General features: G+C 43.4%; 2 protein-coding genes across 4 annotated transcripts in view; one reads left to right on the top strand and one right to left on the bottom strand.

Annotated features, from left to right (window-relative positions):
- Nucleotides 1-11,622, top strand: NDUFA2 (NADH:ubiquinone oxidoreductase subunit A2). Its single transcript, XM_061586839.1, has 3 exons — nucleotides 1-187; nucleotides 9,091-9,197; nucleotides 11,413-11,622. Exons 1-3 carry the CDS (start codon nucleotides 81-83, stop codon nucleotides 11,502-11,504), a joined length of 306 nt encoding a protein of 101 aa, XP_061442823.1. The 5' UTR covers nucleotides 1-80; the 3' UTR covers nucleotides 11,505-11,622.
- TMCO6 (transmembrane and coiled-coil domains 6) overlaps nucleotides 8,228-20,356 on the bottom strand; it is a 21,244-nt gene continuing 9,115 nt past the window's right edge. For 2 of the 3 annotated variants that reach the window (XM_061586651.1, XM_061586669.1), the window contains exons 6-11: nucleotides 19,931-20,016; nucleotides 16,852-16,968; nucleotides 14,975-15,086; nucleotides 14,708-14,888; nucleotides 14,097-14,188; nucleotides 8,228-12,516 (exon numbers count right to left, since the gene is read on the bottom strand). In XM_061586651.1, the coding sequence (XP_061442635.1) occupies nucleotides 12,076-12,516; nucleotides 14,097-14,188; nucleotides 14,708-14,888; nucleotides 14,975-15,086; nucleotides 16,852-16,968; nucleotides 19,931-20,016 (1,029 nt within the window). In that variant the 3' untranslated portion in view covers nucleotides 8,228-12,075. The remainder of the gene's footprint in view (nucleotides 12,517-14,096; nucleotides 14,189-14,707; nucleotides 14,889-14,974; nucleotides 15,087-16,851; nucleotides 16,969-19,930; nucleotides 20,017-20,356) is intronic. The other variant, XM_061586659.1, reaches the window with a different exon arrangement.

Raw genomic sequence — 20,356 nt, forward strand, 5'->3', positions numbered from 1 at the left:
TGTGGATTGGCAGGGGGACAATAAAGAAGCAATCAGAAGAGCGATTGGGTGATGATGTGCTTTAGGGGCCGAATGCCAAGATGGCGGCTGCCTCATCTGTGCGTGTCATTGGGAACAATCTTGCTCGGAACCTCAAGGAAATTCGGATCCACCTTTGCCAGCGCTCGCCGGCCAGCGGGGGGGTCAGGTATGCGTGTGTTTGGGGGAGGCAATTTGTGAAGCGGAGCGCCTTTTCTCCCCAGGTTGGGCAGTGGTAGGGTTTGGACTGTTTGCACTTTAGTTATTATATTGGCTGCCCAGAGGGCGGGGCTGTGGAGCAAAGGGGTGGTGCCAAGGCAAGGTGGGAAGAGCCTAGTGACACCTTGTCAAGGGAAGAGCCTCGATCTGCCTTTTCTTCTAGGGTTGGACCCTGGAGAGGTGGGGAGCGAATAGTAAAGCTCTCCTGAAGCCTGTTCCCTGGGGTTGATTTAACATAAGAAAGGACTGAAAAATTAATGGAGAATAAATGTATCAGTGGCTGCTAGCCCTGATGGCTATGTTCTGGCTCCATAGTCAGAGGCAGTACGCTGTTGGAAACTACAGGAGGGGAGAGTGCTTTTGCACTCCGTTCCTGCTTGCGGGCTTCCTGTGGGTATCTGGTTGGCCACTGTGAGAACAGTATGCTGGACTAGATGGGCCACTGGCAGATCCTGCAGGCTCTTTTTATGAACCAATGCAGCACAGAAGTGCAACGCAGATCTGAGTCATTACTCTAGCTGGGCACGCAGGTCCATTGACTTTGTAGGGCACAAGGCCTGCAGCTGGTGTCATGTGCTTTGTATGCCGCAGACACTTTTTGTGGGCTGAGCGAGAGCAGATCAGCCAGCAACATTGCCTTGTGTTTTGGGTTTGAAAACACAGAGGCAAAACCAAAAGGCTCTTTAAAGGCTAAAGTGGGCATGATGATGGCAGTTATGTTTGTTCAAACACATCTACCCTTTTCACATTTGAGGTGGGTGTCTGATTTTAACTCTGTCTTGGCCCTGTCTAAAGATTACTTCTTGGCTCCAGACCTATGTTTTGCCTTGGCCCTTACCTGTGTTACTTACAGACTGCTTGGCTTCTGATCCTGGCTCTTGCTTGATCCCATTGGTTTTAAGTCCATGGTATGTGCAAATGTGGTATGTAAATGTGGAGCTGTGGCTGGTCGCTGCCGGGCGGCTCGTTTTTCTTCTGCCGTTGTTGCAGCCGCAGCGTTTTTTCCCGCGGTTTGTGTTTCACCATCGCTGGTGTGACTGTGCCCCTTATTGTTGCTGCTGTTGCTGCGCTTCGTCTTTGTTGTGGCCTGGGCTCTGTTGTTGCTGCGGCCCTTTTTTGTGCTGTGGCTGCCCATGCCTCTTCGTCATCACTGCCATCTGGATCCTTCGAGGGTGGCGTTTTCCGCGGGAAGGAGAGAGGTCCAGAGCCGGCGTCTGCATGCACAGAGTGCGGGACTATGTCTGTTGTGTTGGTTTGATTTGGATGAGTGGGTGTGTGTATGACTGTTGTGAGTGAGTGTGTATGCTTGTGTACATAAGTTTTTTGTATTTATATTTTTATTATGTGCCTCGGGAAGAGGTCTTTCCATCAAGTGGGGAGACTTGAGGGGCCCCCAATTGCCGTAGTGACGGGCAGAGGGAGGTATGGCGGTATGAGCAGGACATGCCAGGTAAGGGGAACACGGCCCAGACATGTGGCTGTGCCGCGTTCTGGTCCTTCTCATACCCGCAGGGTTGTTGGTTGTCCTATCAGCCAACTCTCAGATCTCCAGTTGCTGCTCTTTAATGCCAGATCGGTACATAATAAAACCTCCCTCGTCCACGATTTGATTGTGGACGAGGCGGCCGATCTGGCATGCATAACCGAGACCTGGGTGGGCAAGCAGGGAGGAGTTAGTCTCTCCCAGCTCTGCCCACTGGGGTACCTGGTCCAGCATCATGGTAGATCTGAGGGTCGGGGAGGTGGGGTTGCTGTGGTCTATAAGAGTTCTATCTCACTCACCAAGCACTATGTCCATGCAGCTACCGGTCTGGAGTGTTTGCACCTTGTGCTGGGCCAGAGGGACAGGCTGGGAATCCTTTTGGTGTACCACCCACCTTGTTGCCCAATGGCTTCCCTAGCTGAGCTGATGGAAGTGGTCTCGGAGGTATTGTTGAGATCCCCCAGACTATTGGTACTGGGAGATGTCAACATCCATGCCGAGGCTACTTTGTCTGGGGCAGCTCAGGACTTCATGGCCGCCATGACAACCATGGGGCTGTCTCAATATGTTAGTGGTCCAACACATATATCGGGGCATACTCTAGACCTTATCTTTGCTACTGGACATGGGGATAGTGATCTGGATGTGGGGGGTTTTACATCTCTCCCTTTGTCATGGACAGATCACCACTTGTTGAAGTTTAGACTTTCAGCGGCCTCTTCCCTCTGCAAGGGTGGGGGACCTATTAAATTGGTCCGCCCCTGGAGACTAATGAATCTGAAGGCTTTCAAAGGGCTCTGGGGGACTTTCCGGCTGATAGGACTGGCGCTCCTGTTGAAGCCCTGGCTAATCTGTGGAATGCAGAGATGACCCGGGCTGTTGACACGATCGCTCCTGCGCGCCCCCTCCTCTGTAGAGCTCATACAGCTCCTTGGTATACTCCAGAGCTGAGAGCGGTGAAACAAGATAGGAGGCGGCTTGAGCGGAGGTGGAGACGAACTCCCGACAAATGCAATTATGCACTGGTTTGTGCTTCCACCAAGCTGTATGTAGGAGCGGTGAGGATGGCGAAAAAACAACATTTCGCTGCTACCATTAAATCATCCCTCTCCCGCCCACCGGAGCTTTTCAGAGTTGTCCGAGGGCTACTCCATCCAGGCCTACAGGACATGGCAGATACATCGGTGGCCCGCTGTAATGAGTTTGCTGAGCACTTCCAGCATAAGATCTCATGCATCCGCCGGGACTTAGACTCCCATTTTATAGCAGCCGATCCTAGTGAGGTGTCCGGAGCACAGTCTTGTCATGTTTTATTGGATGAGTTTCAGTTGGTTCAGCTCGAGGACATGGACAAGGTGCTTGGACAGGTACGTGCGACCACTTCGGTACTGGATCCTTGCCCCTCTTGGCTAATAAAAACTAGCAGGGATGGAACAGTTGGCTGAGCCAAGGAAGTGATAAATGCCTCTTTACGAGAGGGAGTGGTCCCTGGCTGTCTGAAAGGGGCGGCGGTGAGACCACTTCTGAAAAAACCTTCCTTGGACCCAGAAAATTTCAGCAGCTACAGACCAGTGGCGAATGTTCCATTCCTGGGCAAGATCTTGGAACGAGTGGTCGCTGGCCAGCTCCAGGCGTTATTGGATGAAACCGATTATCTAGATCCATTTCAATCGGGTTTCAGGCCTGGTTTTGGCACTGAGACGGCCTTGGTCGCCCTGTTTGATGACCTATGTCGGGAGAGAGACAGAGGGAGTGTAACTCTGTTGATTCTCCTTGATCTCTCAGTGGCTTTTGATACCATCGACCATGGTATCCTTCTGGAGAGGCTCGCAGAGTTGGGAGTTGGAGGCATTGCTTGGCAATGGTTCCGCTCTTACTTAGCGGGCCGTCTCCAGAAGGTAGTGCTCGGGGAACATTGCTGTCAATGTGCTCAACTGTTGCCTGGCCGCGACAATGGACTGGATGAGAACTAACAAACTGAGGCTCAATCCTGACAAGACTGAGATGCTGCTGGTGGATGGTTTCTCTGATCGGATGGTGGATACATATCCTGTCCTGGATGGGGTTACACTCCCCCTAAAGGAACAGGTCCGTAGTTTGGGAGTCCTCTTAGACTCTTCCCTCTCACTTGAGGCTCATGTAGCCTCGGTGGCACGGAATGCGTTCTACCAACTTCGGTTGGTAGCCCAGCTACGTCCCTATTTGAGTAAGGACGACCTCACATCAGTTGTACATGCTCTGGTAACCTCGCGTTTGGACTACTGCAATGCGCTCTACGTAGGGCTACCTTTGAAGACAGTTCGGAAGCTACAGCTAGTACAAAATGCCAGATTGCTAACTAGGACCAAGCGGTCCGAGCATATAACACCTGTTCTGGCTCGCCTGCACTGGCTCCCAATATGCTTCCGGGCCAGATTCAAAGTGTTGGTATTGACCTATAAAGCCCTATACGGCACGGGACCACAATACCTGTCGGAACGCCTCTCCCGGTACGAACCGGCCCGTATACTACAGTCCTCTACGAAGGCCCTCCTCCGGGTCCCGACTCATAAGGAGGCCCGGAGGGTGGTGACAAGATCTAGGGCCTTCTCAGTGGTGGCCCCCGAACTGTGGAATAGTCTCCCCGAGGAGGTGTGCTTGGCACCGACACTATTATCCTTTTGGCACCAAGTTAAAACCTTCCTCTTCTCCGAGGCATTTTAATTTCAATTTAATTTAATTTCAATTTAAGTTAATTCAATTTTAAATGTGTTGTAATTGATTTTAGATTGTGTTGTTTTTATATGCTCTATTGTATTGTATTATGTGATTTTATCGTACTTGTGTTCACCGCCCAGATAGCTATTGCTAGTCGGGCGGTATAAAAGTTGAATAAATAAATAAATAACATCAGCAGGGATATTTATTTTTGTTTGTTTATATGCTGCCTTTCTTCCTAGGTGAAGATGGCATACATTGGGATGGACAGAAGACAGACTGGGATCTATTTCTGGGTTATTTGAAGATTAACAAAAACTCCCAGTTATTTAATGGCAACAATATGAGTCCTCCCAGCCTCCCCAATTGTAGCTGAAATGAAGAAAGTTGAGGGGGTGGGGTTAGTAACCAGGAACAGATTTTTTGTTTTAGAATTGTGAGCTCATCCAATTCTAGTAAAAACAAATTTCTGGGATCAGATTTTTTTTTATGTGTTATCTCTTCTGTACATGGTTCCAGATAGTGGATATCAGGGTTCTAGTGTAAAAAAAAAAGTAAATCCTGGAAGCCTCAAGCCCCCAAGACTTCCTCCCACTTTTATTCTCACAGCAACCCTATGAGCTCCAATATCTATGATGGGGCAGGAGTGATGGATCACAGAGACATACAGTGGTGTTCAACTTCTCTTGGTCCTGTGTCCTTCGGTGTTAAAATTTAACACCCATGTGGAAAGTGCAGTCACAGGATTTCATGTAGCAGCTGCCATCATCTCAAATTTGGCCATAATCCCACCCTAGTGTGAACCCCAGCCAAGGCTTTAGCTGAGGTACATCAGTGGAGATGGTGCATTTCATGCAGGATGTGTTTAAAGAGCTGCAAATGTGTGTGACTTGCAGTTCAGTGCTATGATAGAAGAAAGCTCCTGGGAGCCAGACTGAGCAACCATGCTAGTTGCCTAGACTAGGAGTCCCCAAAATGTGGTTCGTGAACCACAAGCTTCATTGATGTGGTCCATGGCATGTCTGTGAAGAACACTTACAGACTGAATTCTATGGAAATCAAATCCTCATACAATAAAACACAACAAAGGAAATAAAATAAGCAATAAAAATACAATTAAAAATCATACAGCATCAAGCACAGTGCATTAGTTGCTACAACAAACAGAAAAAATCAAGTGGTCTGCCAAGACCCTTGGTAATTTTCAAGTGGTCTGTGGGGGGGGGGAAGTATGGGAATCACTGACCTGGACCATACTTTTTTTTCAAGCGGAGGGAAAGCTACGTCTGGCAGTCAACACAGTGGTGTTCTTCCATTTTGAACTACAGGCTTGGCAGATGCAACACAGTGCTATAGCACCCACCAGTCTTGATTCCCTCTCTAAGAGTGAATGTGCGGTAGGGAGTACTGTTAACTACCCCTAATATGTATCTGCAGTTTAAACACTTACAGTAAAAAATATCAGCTAAATTCTGTCCAGATCAATAGGCAAACTTAATAGAGAAACTATGTAAATGTAAGTACTTGCAGGATATACGGAACATAGCTTGTATTTAGCAATACAGCTGATTATTCTGGTGCATCAGGTGTGTGCATTATGGTAATTGATATAAAAATAACATCTTAGCATGGGTTCAGAAGAGCTATTTAGGAAAAGTAGGCTTGAGATTGCATGTCATTAGATTAAAAAAAAATTTCTAACTATGATACTACATTGTTTTTAAGACTTGTTTCAGTAGAACTTGTGCATGCTGCTACAGTCTTTGAGATATAATCTTACTTCACTAAAGGAAGACTATCGGAGCACTTACACATGTCATGCATTCATACTGCCCCCTTTTTAAATTAGAATAGATGGATTCTTTTAATTCATTTTCTAATCTTCTAAGTGATTGATGTTTGAACCAATGCAGAAGGCAGTACTTCTTTTGAATATAGTGCCTTGCAAAAGTAATCAGACCCCTGATCAATGCTCTCATATTACTGAATTGCAAATGGTACATTGTAATTTCGTTCTGTATTATATTTTATTTTCAAACACTGAAAATCAAAATCAATTATTGTAAGATGACATTGGTTTTATGTTGGGAAATGTTTGTAAGAAACATAAAAAACTGGAACATATTGCTTGCGTAAGTATTCAACCCCTGTGCTGTGGACGTTCTTAGTTTACATAGATGAAAGAAATTGCCCTATTGAGGAAACAATCACCTTAACATTGGCCTCCACCTGTGAACCATTAAAGTTGCTGTCACATTGTCAGGATAAAAAGCCCAGTGTTGAAGGATCATTGGTCAGGCTGTGGATCTGAAGGAAAATTAAGAGCAAAGAGCATTCTACAGAAGTGAGAGATAATGTAATATAAATGCACAGATTAGGAAAAGGGTACAAAATAATATCCAAGTGTTTAGATATTCCAGTATTCACAGTTGGATCAATAATCAAGAAGTGGAAGCTGCATCACACCACCCAGGCACAGCCAAGAAAAGGCCATCCTCAAAACACAGCATTTGAACAAGGAGACTTGTGAGAGAAGCCACGGAGAGGCCAACAATCCCTTTGAAGGAGGTACAGAGTTCAGTGGCTGGGAATGGAGTAATGGTGCACCAGTCAACCATAGGAAGAGCTTTGCATAACACTGGCCTGTATGGGAAGGTGGCAAGAAAGAAAACTTTACTCAAAAAGTACCATCTCAAAAGCACATCTGAAGTTTGCCAGAAAGCATAAGAGTGCCCCAGCTGCAATGTGGGGAAAAGTTTTGTGGTCAGATGAGACCAAGATAGAGCTTTTTGGCCAAAACTCAAAGTGCTGTGTATGGTGCCAACCTAACACTGCCCATGCCTCAAGACACACCATCCCTACAGTAAAGTATGGTGGTGGCAGCATCATGCTGTGGGGATGCTTCTCATCAGCAGGGACTGGGCATCTTGTTAAAATTGAAGGAAGAATGAATAGAGCAAAATACAGGGAAATACTGCAAGAGACCCTGCTTCACTAAAAAACTGAAGGTTAGAAGGTTTTCAGCAGGACAATGATCCCAAGCACAAGGCCAAAGCAACACTGGAGTGGCTCAAGAACAAAAAGGTGAATGTCCTACAGTGGCCCAGTCAAAGTCCTGATCTCAATCCCATTGAGAATCTGTGGCGCTCTTTGAAAATTGTGGTCCACCAGTGACATCCAAACAACCCTGACCTTGAGTTAATCTGCCAGGAAGAATGGGCCAAAATCCCTCTGACACTGTGTGCAAAGCTGGTACATACCTACCCCAAAAGACTTAAAAGCTGTTATTGCAGCGAAAGGTGGCTCTACCAAATATCAGTGTGTGAGGGTAGGATACTTATGCAAGCAACATGTTTCAGTTTTTCAAGTTTCTTACAAACATTTCTCAACATAAAACCCATGTCACCTTACAATAATTGATTTTGTTTCAGTGTTTAAAAACATCATACCGAACAAAAGTATAGTGTACCATTTGTAATTCTGTAATATAAGAGCATTGGTCAGGGGTCCAATTACTTTTGCAGGGCACTGTATATGTCACTAAAGAAGACTGCTAAAGCCCAAACAGTCTGGCATCATCAGGAGATATTGGATATTTTGATAACATATTTTGAATTGTGTAGAAGTGTGAAACGCTTGTGTATGTATAGGCAACTTTCACATCGACAGAACATTTGGTTCATGTTCTTAATAGCTCCTGAAATGTTGGGGTGAAATTCGTTTTCATGTTCATATTCGGATTTTTGATGTGATGTATTTATTTATTTTATTCGATTTATTAGTTTCCCATCTGGCTGGAAACCCAGCCACTCTGAGCAACGTACAAAATAAAGGCATATAAACATCAAACATAAAAGTATATAAACATCAAAAAACAAGCAATAAAACTAAACAACAAACTAGAAGCTATCCCCCAACCCAAAGATCAGAAAGTCCTCCTAAAGAAGCTGCGTTTGAAGGCTGGAGGCTGGGGCAAGGCAGGTGGAAACAGCCTCCCCTGATGGCAACAGAGTCTCTCTCCCCTCATAGTCCTTCTCCTGAGGCAGCTCCCTTTTGAAGGCTGGGGCGAGGCAGGTGGAAACAGCCTCCCCTGATGGCAACAGAGTCTCTCTCCCCTCATAGTCCTTCTCCTGAGGCAGTTCCTATCTTTTAATAGATACTTGTTTATATCAAAGGGTACTATTCAGTAGCTTACACTACTAGAATAACTTTAAGAAAGGAATGATATACATCTCATACAAAAGATAGGCTACTTCACACCTTGCTGAGCTTTTAGCTCAGTTTTTCAAACTCTGTTCATGGAAAAGTGGTTTTCTTAGGAATGTATAATGTTCTTCAGTGGGAAACAGGTAATATTGGAGGAGTTACTCTGAACAGACACTTCACCTAGCACTACCAATCTGGAGGGTTCAGATGTGTCCTAGGACACTCTCTGTTGATGTGAGAAGATATCAAGGCTCCTAGAACATGCCTTCAAAACCTCTGCTTCGGCTAAATTGATGGAGAAAGTATTCTCTGAATGCTTGACTCTTTAAAGCCATTATCTGTGTCTTACTGACTTATAATGAAGGTCACAACTGCAGCACAACTTGTTTCTGTTGTGTTGGTGACTTGAAAGAGTGGAAGACCTTCAATCTGACACATGTTGGTATGTGTTGGCTTCTTCTTTGCAGAGACTTCATTGAACAACATTATGTGACTTTGAAGAAGGCAAATCCAGATTTCCCTATCCTGATCAGAGAGTGCTCAGATGTGCAACCCATGCTCTGGGCTAGATACCGTGAGTTGGGACAGAATTTTCTGTGATGTTTGCTATTAAGTAAGATAGAAACAATGTGTTAAGCAGCTCAAGTATTGATTTTCTAGAAGAATAAAGCTGAACAGTTATTCTAAATAGCTCTGTGCCTTTTCTACCCTGCCTGGATTCCTGTTGTTGAAGGACACTAGCAAACATTTCTCTGAGCAACTTAAGCCCAACAAGCCACTTGAACCTTCTGCTGCTGCTGTCCAAATCTGCTGTCATATTCTCACTTCAATATGATTTGATCTAGCTGAACATTTTTTCTATCAAAACGAAGAAACCTCGGCGGGTGGGATTTTCAAATATTGCGCTGGCACCTTACATGAAGAGTCTAGTGGAAACAGAAGTGGTACATTTCTGATAGAACTGTGGGAAATATTCCAAATTTGTGTGCCCAGGTCTTCCCCGCCCCAAGTTTATCTTTCAGAATTTTTAAACAAAAAATATTTTAAAAAATCAGTTAGAAAAGTTTATTTTGTTCATGACTTACTACTGATGGACTACTATATTGCTGCACTACTGCAGTGCAGAGGGGAGGAAGAGAAGTGTGATAAACTTGAGATAAGTGAGTAGGGAGGAATGGTCTATGACTGCCAGAAAGTTAATTGAACACATAGGCCATGGCAAAAATGCTGATCCCATTCATTTTCTTCCAAAAAAGGAACTTAAAAGCGCCTAAATTTAAGTTGAACAGACCAAGTTTTAAAGTAAACAAATCAGCTTGTCCTGACTTAATTCAGGCTGAGGCCCCTGACTCTGTATTACTAACTCCTGGCTCAAGGAGGCACCTTGACTAGGACTTGGCAATGTTTTCCTTAATGGCAACTAGTGTTGATGAGTCATATGCTTCAGTACCTTCTTTAAACACTGACTGAGTGGTGTCATTCCTACAGCATTCTGCAGTGTTCGCAGTAGCCAGAGAGGATAATGAAAACCTTTCTTCTGGCTTTAGCAGGTGTGGGGGCGTCTCACCCAACAGGCTTTCAGTGCTTCACAGCCAAAGAAATTAGACAATATTACCTGCATTGGGCAAATGACCAACCTTGGGCCTGTGCCAAGAGTGTTTGTTTTGCACTTACTCTGAAGTAAGATGTTAAAACAGTATCATCATGGACAGGATGGTAATTTTACCTGACTGCCTAGGTCCCTGTGGAGTGAATGATCAATTCAGTTTGTCTCCTTTAGCTGAATACTGAAGCCACTTAGATTTCAGAACTCTTTGGCAGGGAGGTGAGACTTGCTGGTTGTGAAGGCTACTGCATGTCTGAATGTGGCTTGGTGTCACTGATATACTCTTTTACCAGGTTTTTTATCATTTAATCAGTCCCCTACTCTCAGTTTAAAATTTAAACCAGCTGAGGGAACTTTTGGCTTGCAGGCCAAATTAAGCCCACATACATTGGTGTGGGGCAGCTAAAAAGCTGCAGCTGCAAAATAACAATCAGAGTTACAGTGTACTTCCGACTGTTCTACAACTTGGATTTGCGTTTGATGCCTTTTAAACTCTGCAACAAATGCAAGCCCCACTTGGAGCAAGGATCTTCCTTTGCAGGTGTGGCTTGGATTCCAGCCATACCTGCAGAGGAATATTTTTTTCTTTGTAGATGCAGCTTGAACTCAATCTAGGCTGCAAAGGAAAAAAAGAATCAGACACATGCTCCCAATTTCTTCCTTTGACATTAAGTCACTTGATGGCAGGTGATTAACAAGTGGGCAACCCACAGCGTGTGTGGGGAGCTAAGGATTCAGCCTCCTGGCTGGATCTTGTTCACCACACTGGAGCAGAAGTGAATATCAGCTCTGATGAAAAACAACTGTTTGTGGCATAATTTATTGGGGAAAGTCTGTTCTAGCACATCCAGCAAGCACGTTGTAGGTAGAATGACACCTCCCCCTTTGGTACTGTATTGCAGTTTCTAATGCAGCAACTACCTGAAAGTAGAAATGGAGCAAAATTGTGCATTTCTTGTGCTGGACCTATTTTGTCCTCTAACATTGCTTGTCCAATGAAGTTGTAGAAAAGTGAGGCTGCTATGCATGTGCATTCTCTCTGTTTTATTCCTGGGAGTACATATGCATCTTTGTCTAGTCAGAGACACAGGTTAAGAATTTGACTGAATTTCTGAAATTGTTTCTTCAAATGAAGATAATCCATGGGATGTGTATTTCATCCAACTTTTCTGTATTTCCTCAGCTTTTGGCAGAGAGAGGAGTGTGTCATTGATTAACCTAAATGTGGACCAAGTTGCCAAAGCCTTGGAGAATGTTGTTAACAGCAAAGCATGAAGATAACAAATGGCACCCGCATTTGAGTCCAATTCCAGACGTAGAACACTTCATGTGTAGCTTGCATATAAAATAATTCAACTTAGAAAATAAAGTTCAAATATCTTGTTTAAGCCAAGATGCTCTCTTGCACGTTGATTCTTCCCACAATCTACTGTTCATCTCCATACATCCAGTGCTAGGCTAATTAGTTTTGGCTATCCTTAGCTATCCTTTCGGCGCCAAGTCAAGACCTTCCTATTTTATCAGGCATTTTAGCTTTTCTTAAACATGTTTTAATTGGTTTTAGATTGTGGATTTGCATTTATATTTTTTGTATTGTTCTGTGTGATTCTATTGTATTTATTGTAATGGTTGTACACTGCCCAGAGAGCTATGCTAGTGGGGTGGTATAAAAATTCAATAAATAATAATAATAATAGTTTAAAGGATAGTGAACATCATAGAACAAGACTCCCCTTAGGGAGGGAGGGATATTTACTAATACTGCTCTTCAAAAAAGGAGAAAGGCAGTGCTCTGTTCAAAGGTCCATTGGCAACAAGCCAGCACAGCTACTTTGTATGTACCATCTCAGCTTTGATAGGAAGTAAACTGTAGATCTTCAGCTGAAGCACCAAGGGGAAAATCCTGACAGCGAGCAGCTGGCTGGCTGGCAGTCCAAATGAGAGCACTGACTCGTTCTTGCAACTGTAGGTTATCCCGATGCTGTTCTAGCGCCTGTAGTCCTGACTGAGCTACAAAGTCAGTGGCAGCCTGGGCCAAGAAAGAGAAGACCAAAGTTAGTGCTGAGCTTAAGCCTTTAGGGAATGCAGGATTAGCAGATACACTAAGTGCAATTTCTACCTCTGGCCAGTGAAGGAAGAGGAGATGCAGTAGTTCAAGATCTTGCACCACCACCTGGGCATCAGGAAGGGCAAGGATGCTAATAAGAGGAGGAAGTACAGCCTTCTGGTGCAGCATCTGGCAGCAGGCAGAACCCTTAGCAGCTATGTTGCACAGTACTGTTAAAACCTGAAGAAGACAACACCAAGAGGCTGAGGTTAGGAACTTGTCACTCTAGTTAATGCAGTAATATCAAAGTTTGGTGGTCTTAAATATCTTACACTGCCTCCCTATATGCTGCTTGCTTAGATTTGTCTTTCAGTGCCTCCTCTTCCAAGATTCAGGAAACTGTACCAGCGAGTGACATACCTAGAACTCTCATATACTGAATTGGTACTGATCAGTAGATGTAATCTGCTCAGTTCCCAACTGCAACTTCAGTTGACAGATCATCTTAAGGTTTAGTTGAGACCACATCATTCCCCGTAATTGCAAAGTGGGTGACCTTGTGCCAATTGGTTTGGGAACAAGAAGAGGGGCCCACAACCAAAATGAAGGTTTCTACATACCTAGTGGAACCCTGAAATATACTAGCATACAAACACCTAAATGACTTGGGACCCAAGTACTTAAAAGAGCAACTTCCCCCAGTAACAACCATCTCAGACCCTGCCATTGGTCTGGTAGGTAAGGCCTTGGTGATGGTGATGCCTCTGGGGGTTGCCCGGTTGGCATTTACCCATGATGGCCTTCTCAGTGGCAGTTCCCTACATGTAGAATACCCTCTCTGGTGAACTGCATCTGCCTCCCTCATCACTGACTTTCAGGAGAAATTTTAAAATACTCCTATTTATGCTGGCATTTGATGGCTGAAATATACTGTTCCAGTCATCCCTGAAATCACTGGCTGAGAGAGTGTTTTTAGCATGCTTTTCAAAATGTTTTGAGAGCCAGTGTGGTGCAGTGGTTAAGGTGCTGGACTACGACTTGGGAGAGCAGGGTTCGAATCCCCACACAGCCATAAAGCTCACTGGGTGGCCTTGGGCCAGTCACTGCCTCTCAGCCTCAGAGGGAGGCAATGGTAAACCCCCTCTGAATACCACTTACCATGAAAACCCTATTCAAAGGGTCGCCATAAGTCAGAATTGACTTGAAGGCAGTCCATTTTTTAAAAAAATGTTTTATTTTTACTATTATTGCTGTGTCTGCCACTCTGGGCCCCTTCAGGAGGAAAGGCAAGATATAAAATAAATAAATAAATAAGTAAACCCAGGAAAAAATGGGCCAGTATATAGAACACTTTACCAGAACACGAAAATGGACTGGCCAGAAAAAAAAAAGTCAAGAGCTAAGAAGGATTACAAAACAGAACGAATCTAATCACCAAAGACAAATCAATATTTCTAAATTAGTATTCTGATTCCACTGCCTATGGATTGCCATTTTCACCAACAGCTGAAATGGGCACTGAGAGCCATCCCCTTGAAAGTCTATTTGCAAGCAGTTTGAATACCACAGATTTTGAAGTGATGGTTTTCAGTACCAAGTGCAGAATCAGCTGCAGTAAGCGGTTCCTGATGGGGTGCTTCTGAGTGAAGCTGATCCTGATGGGGTTCCCTGTTAGTGCCAGTCAGTGCTGAGAGGGAGTCCCATTCCAAAAGTCACCTTTCCCCACAAAATTGTACAAAGTGAATATCCACTTTCAAATTCTCTAGTGTTTATAGAGGAGAGGAAATCCATCCTCAAGCTAGATCAATATTGTCACCTACCAGCAAGCTCAGCCTCTGAGAACATAAGAGCTTCAGCAGAGATTGAAAGAGGTCTGGGTTGAGCAGAGCAGAGCATGATACGATGCTGTCAGCTGGGAAAGCAAACAAAGCAAACATCTCAGCAATCCCTATTGGCGTTCTGTTTCACTGCAAAAAGGTGAGCTACCTGGAGGAGGCTAAACTAGGCTTGGACTACTGAATCTGGCCATTCCCATCCCCAGTGGAGAGAAGCCGTTTATGCCTGAGCAAATCACCCTACTTGTTTGCACCAAGGATACTAGATCTTTTCACAAGACATATTCTCTCTGCATTCATCTCTACACTGGAAATTTGCTCTATGATAATGTTTTTAGAATTATTTTATGCTGTAAGTCACCCAAAAAACAAAGTTATAGGGTGACTTTATAAATAAGTATAAGGTTCTGACAGCAAGTGTTAATTTTCTCATCAATTCCTTGTAACTGAGGAGACCTGCCTACTTTGAGCACTGTCAAGGTTATTGCTCTTTGGCTGATTGGAAGAATCTGGCAGATACAAAGCAGCAGCAAAACAGGAGTAGTGCTTGCTTTCTCATCCACAGCGTAGGCTGTGAGACGTGTGCAAGGACATACCTGTGAGGTTGTTGATGAGCCACAGACACTCCTGTACAACAAAGAGATGTTTCGGAAGGAGGTACTCTATGAACACAAACAAGGCCCTCAGAAGGCACTCTTCCTCTATTAGTAGTTCACCATCACCGACCTCATCTTCTGCAAGAAGATTGGCAACACACCGCACCACAGGACATATTAACTAAAAATAGAGTAGAATAAGATATATTGAGAAGGAGAGTCACAGGCACAGCCTGGCAACTCAAATATATTTTCCATTTACTTTACCAGTTCCACACCCTCAGCAGAAGTTGTTGATATTGCAGAAGCCAGTTCCAGCAACAACTGTACTAGGGCTGGCACAGTCTTTAGGGAGATCAGCAGTGAGTTGTTCACACAGCTACAAAAAGGAAAACAAAGGCAACTCTCCTACTCCAATAGGGTTAGCTAGAGTCCCATCTCTATCCATCCCATTTAAAGGCTTTTCTCCTGTTCAGGCTACTCATATCTCAAGAAATCAGTTTTGAATTTTCAAAGTTGGAAGGCAGGGGGTGATCAAGGAAAATTGGATGACAGAAATACAGTGTGGTACAGGAGGCAGTGACCATGAAAAACCAAGTTAACTTGCTTTGTGACCCTGCTATATTATCTAGCTCATTACCTAGGCTTTGAACAAAGGGTTAAACCAGCATTTCTCAAAAACTGGGCTGGGATCCACCAGTGGGCCTTGGACTACTTTCAGGTAGACCTCACTGCCACAGCCTGCCCAGTGCCTCCTCACTTGCCTGCCACGCCAGAACCTTTTGGTTGGTCCAATGCCAGTACCAGCACCTGCTTGCATGCTGGGTAAAGGTGGCCAGGAGACAGAGCTATTCAAGGGGAGAGGAGGGAAGGAAGGTTTCTCTCCTCTGAGGGAAAAGGGCTAAAGAAGGTGTTGAAGGAAATTAGAAGCAACATAAAAGGTTAGTATATCAACTGGGAATGGAAAAGGGAATAAGAGAGGAAAGCTGTTGCAGGAGGAAGAAGTGAATGTAAAAGGACCAGGGAGTAAGGATGAAAGAAACTGGCAGTTGTGGGGTGAAGATGCAGGGTACAAGTTGAGTGCGAAAGGAGAATGGAAGAAATAAATACAGGAGAGAGTTAAAAATACTTTGAGAGGCAAGTGGGGTGGGAAGGGAATAAGTAGAGCTTCTGGATCAGCAAATTCTGCCTAAAATGGGGTGGCTGAGACACAATGCCTCCACAGCAAATGCCTGTACTTAGTCTGGAGAAAGGTGAACTATGGAACGTCTTCCAACAAGGAACACTCTGTAGTAAAGAATTTAGCAGTTTCCAAAGATGGATAAAATATCAGTAGAAAATACTGTAAGTATTTGCCAATGGATTATGCCAAACTATCCCTTCATCTGCCACCATTTTATGATTGGCTCTGCCCCTTAATCACCATTTTGTGACTGACGAGGCTCAGCAATTTTCAGCCATCTCAAGTGGGCCCTGAAGGTAGAAAGTTTGAAAACCCCTGGGTTGGCCTAAGCGTTCCATCAGTTCCTCATGCGTAAATAAATGGCTAGACTGACATGTTGGAAATAGTCCCAAGCACAGGATGGACTATATAAGTCTATAAAGAGGAAAGCTATGTGCAAGAATCCATTTTGGAGGCATTATTCTCACCCCATTATCCCTTCCCAAGGATGTTATAAATGATAAAATGATCCAACAGGAGACCAGGAGCCTTGACCCTGTCGAGTTTCTGGCAGGTAATAAGTGGCAACAGCTTTGGGGGCCAGCAGCATTAAGACCCAAAGGACAGTACTTATGTGGACCACATGGCATGGATAAAAATGAGCTGCTATTAAAGAACCAACATTTCCCATTCTTCACGTTTCCTCAGCAATGGGGGTGGGTGGGTAATGCAATGTCTTTACAGAACAAATATTTGTGCACTATGCTATTATTTCTCATGTTTTAAAAAATAAGTTGACCACCAGCTAGATTCTCTATGACCCATCTTCATGTCGCTGAACTAGAAGCCACTGCTACTGTCTAACTCTTTGTGCCTTTGCCCCTAATGTGCCCAGCGAACATGCACAGACAATATACTCCCAAGTCTCACAAATCCTGACCCACTATTTGGGACCTCCTATGTGCCACAAAAACACATTTACCTACAAATAATGTAGTGAAGACCCCATGCAAATTCCACTGCAGCTCCTATTCCCTCTTCCAGGTTGGAACAAACTAAGTGGAGCATATCTTGCGGGAGAGTGGAATCTAGGACCAAGCTGGGGATAGAAAAAATATTTTTTTAGCTATTGGGAGAACCAAGCTGAAACCAGACAAGCACCATCATATCGCAAGAGCAAAGAGCAGGCTTAGTTGGTAGACAGAAAATAGTGCCATTGCTTTCCTTAGCTTTGCACAGGCCTTTTCTGTTCAGTTTTAAGGGCAGGCTATGTGTCCTTATGTATTTGACACACAGCTTGATTTTAAAAAATAAATATTCTAGCTAAGGGCTGGGGAAGATACACATGATACTTCTCAAACAGCTCCATTGTCAGGGCACCCTCTCCCATTATAAAGGCAATCCAGCCAATCAGGACACAGGAATTAGTATACAGCCATAACCTTAAGGACTGCCTAACTCCCTATGCTCCATCTCGATCACTGAGATCTGATGGAGCACTTTTGGTAGTTCCCTATGCCCTGAGGTTCAGTTGGCCTCCACCAGGGACCGAGCCTTTAGTGTGGCAGGCCCTGCCCTATGGAACTCCTACCAATAGAGATTCGGCAGGAATCATCGCTTCTTTCAAGTGTCTCTTGAAAACTGAAAAATTTAGACAGGCCTTTTAACATTGTATTTTTTTATTTTATTTCAACCAAGGCTGTATTTGTTGATGCTCTTACTGTTTTTAAATTATGTTTTTATTGATTTTTAATTTTATAATGTTTTTGTACGTTGTAAGCTGCCTGCATGGACTTTTATGAAAGTAAAATAAATAAATAACATAAGACATACAGCCATAGCACAACATTAGCCTCAGGGTAGACAAAGTAGGCCTATCTAAATCATAGGTATGTGTTGTGAGCATGCCCATAGCTGCTTCCTTGAAGTGTTTTAGATAATGAAAAGTTACAGTAATTTTTTTAGAGAGGAAAGCTGCATGCAATTTGAAGTAAGTGTTTCTCACAATTTAAAAGTTTGTATGCGTTAAAAGATTTTATTGCATTGTTTTCATTGAATGAATAAATAAATAAAAAGTCTGTGTTTGTTCATTTTTTTGGCAATGGATGTGAAGTTGTAAACAATACATAATTCAAAAACATATGTACTGTGGTATAGCTTAATTTCTAAATAAGAGGGATGGAGCCAATATTGTCTGGAATTCATATTTGGACTTTCTTACATGGAAGCACTTCCCTTCATCTATAGATGTGCAGAGAATAACAGACATTTTTAGTGAGGATACAATGGCACTCTGTGCATGTGTAATGGCACACTTTCCTATATAAGGGTTGTACAAGTCCTATTATGAGGAAAACAGAAAGGTTAAAAATTGCAGCCCTACCAAGTCAAAATGTTACCAGATGTCACTGCTTGGAATGTTAAAAAATAAATTAAGTAGAAAGCTACCTTATACCAGCTCAACCTGTTTGTCCATATAGTTTAGAATAGTCCACATGGAGAGGCACTGCCAGTCAAAGATCTCAGACAGAGATCTTTCACATCACCTGTTATATGATCCTTTAAAAAAACTGAGAAGCCAGGGGTTGAACCATGGGATTGAACCTTCTGCATGTAACTTTTATCTCGCGTGTTAAAAGATTAAGGCTGCAATCCAATACACGCTTACTTGGGAGTAAGTCCTATTGAACCCAATGGAGCTTCTGTGTTGACACGTACTGGACTGCAGCCTAAGACCTTGTCTTTGAAAGTGTTGTGGAAATGCCCCAGAGAAGGGGGAAGTTGCTATTGATGAGGAAAAGGTCAGCAGTTGCCCTTCGGGGTCACAGCATAGTTAAAACGTTCCAAAAATTCAGTAGTGCAGCATACATAGTGCACTTCTATGTACGTTTATTCATCAGCAAGTCCCTCTGGATTCAGTTGGGTTTACTCTCTAATAAGTGTGTGTTAGGATTTCAGTCACAGACATGTTCATTTTTAATGAAGACATGGCTGCACTTAGCCAGAGATATTCTAGAAAGTTCCTCATACCATACCTTACATAGTTATTTTTCCCTTAAGTATTAAATTGAAATGTTATTGATAGGTTATTTGTAGCATTTTTATTAGTTGTGCAAATCAATATGGAAACAAGTTTATTTGATAAGCATACTCCAGTTCCTCCTCCATTTACGTTTTCTCATCAGAACCTGAAGAGAGGAAATTAGAAGATTTGTAGCTTTTAATTTAGCCCAGTTTTTGGGAAAGGAAACAGACCTGAAATGTACTTGAGCTCTACTGAACACTGCCTGAGAATCTTGAAAAGAGTGTAGCTAGGAAACCAGAATGTCTCAAGATCAAGGAGCCACTATTCTTTGAATGTGGAGATTCATCTTTACTACTGGAGGGTTTGCTAGGAGTTGCCTGGATCAAAATGGCAACTGTGCATTAAGATCTTAAACTATGAAAGTTCTTTTGTGTGCACCTGCAAATTGAGATGTACACTAAATATTATCAAGAGGATACTGTGAACAGGTCAGGGTACAGAGATTCATATCACAACGTTTGATACTTTATATCAAAATACAATGTATATTTTGTGGGGTTAATCTTGTTGCAACATATACATAAAAAAGACTGTTTCTTTGAATCTAATTGTAAAAGTGGTAGCAAAGACATCCTAAAAAATAAAAGAACAACTTTCACTGTGCATAGGCAAGGTTCACAACCTAAAGTGGTTAATGCCATGCAAAGAAGCCCAATGAGTAAGATAGTGATATGGCAAAAGAAATCTCCAAGATTCTGAAATCAGATTATCTCGCTAATGTTAATGACAGTTTATGGCTGGAGCACATCCTAAAATCTTCCTTCTGGAGCTCATTGATTCAATTCTGCTCCCTACTGCCAGCATATTTGAGACCCAGGCACAAAAGAAGTCAGTTAACGAGTGACAGTGACTAGCGCCCTGGCATGTGCAAATACTTTTTTTGGAGATGTTATGGTAGCCAAGAAGGAAACTGGGCATGTCATGCACACCCACAGATATGCATCAAATTCTTGAATGAAGAGATTACTCCACTTACGGTATGATTTCAGCTGGAGCTTCTCTAGACTGCAAGAGCTGTGACAGAACGTAGCCAACACCTTCCTGCACCACCACATGAGGGGACTGAAATCAGAGAGTACAACACTCATCACCTATTGGTTCAGGGTAAAAGGCTTCATACACCCAAATGAAGACACGGGGAAAGCAATACATACAGAAGGAAATCAGTAAAGATTTAGCTGGCAAGATCAACACAGACAAAATTGTTAGGCAACTGGTCAGCCAGCACACCAAAACCCACTAATATCTCTCATGATGTTGTGCAACAGAGGTATATTATGAACTTTGTGGACAAACATATCTGGTTAGAGAAGAACTCAGAAACTGCTATATTCTTTCAGATATTTCTCAAGAAGTTAAAAATGTAAGCAACAAGCTTAGCGACACTAAGAACAGCAAGCTG

This window comes from Rhineura floridana, chromosome 1 (genome assembly GCF_030035675.1).
Source record: "Rhineura floridana isolate rRhiFlo1 chromosome 1, rRhiFlo1.hap2, whole genome shotgun sequence".
Lineage (NCBI taxonomy): Eukaryota > Metazoa > Chordata > Lepidosauria > Squamata > Rhineuridae > Rhineura > Rhineura floridana.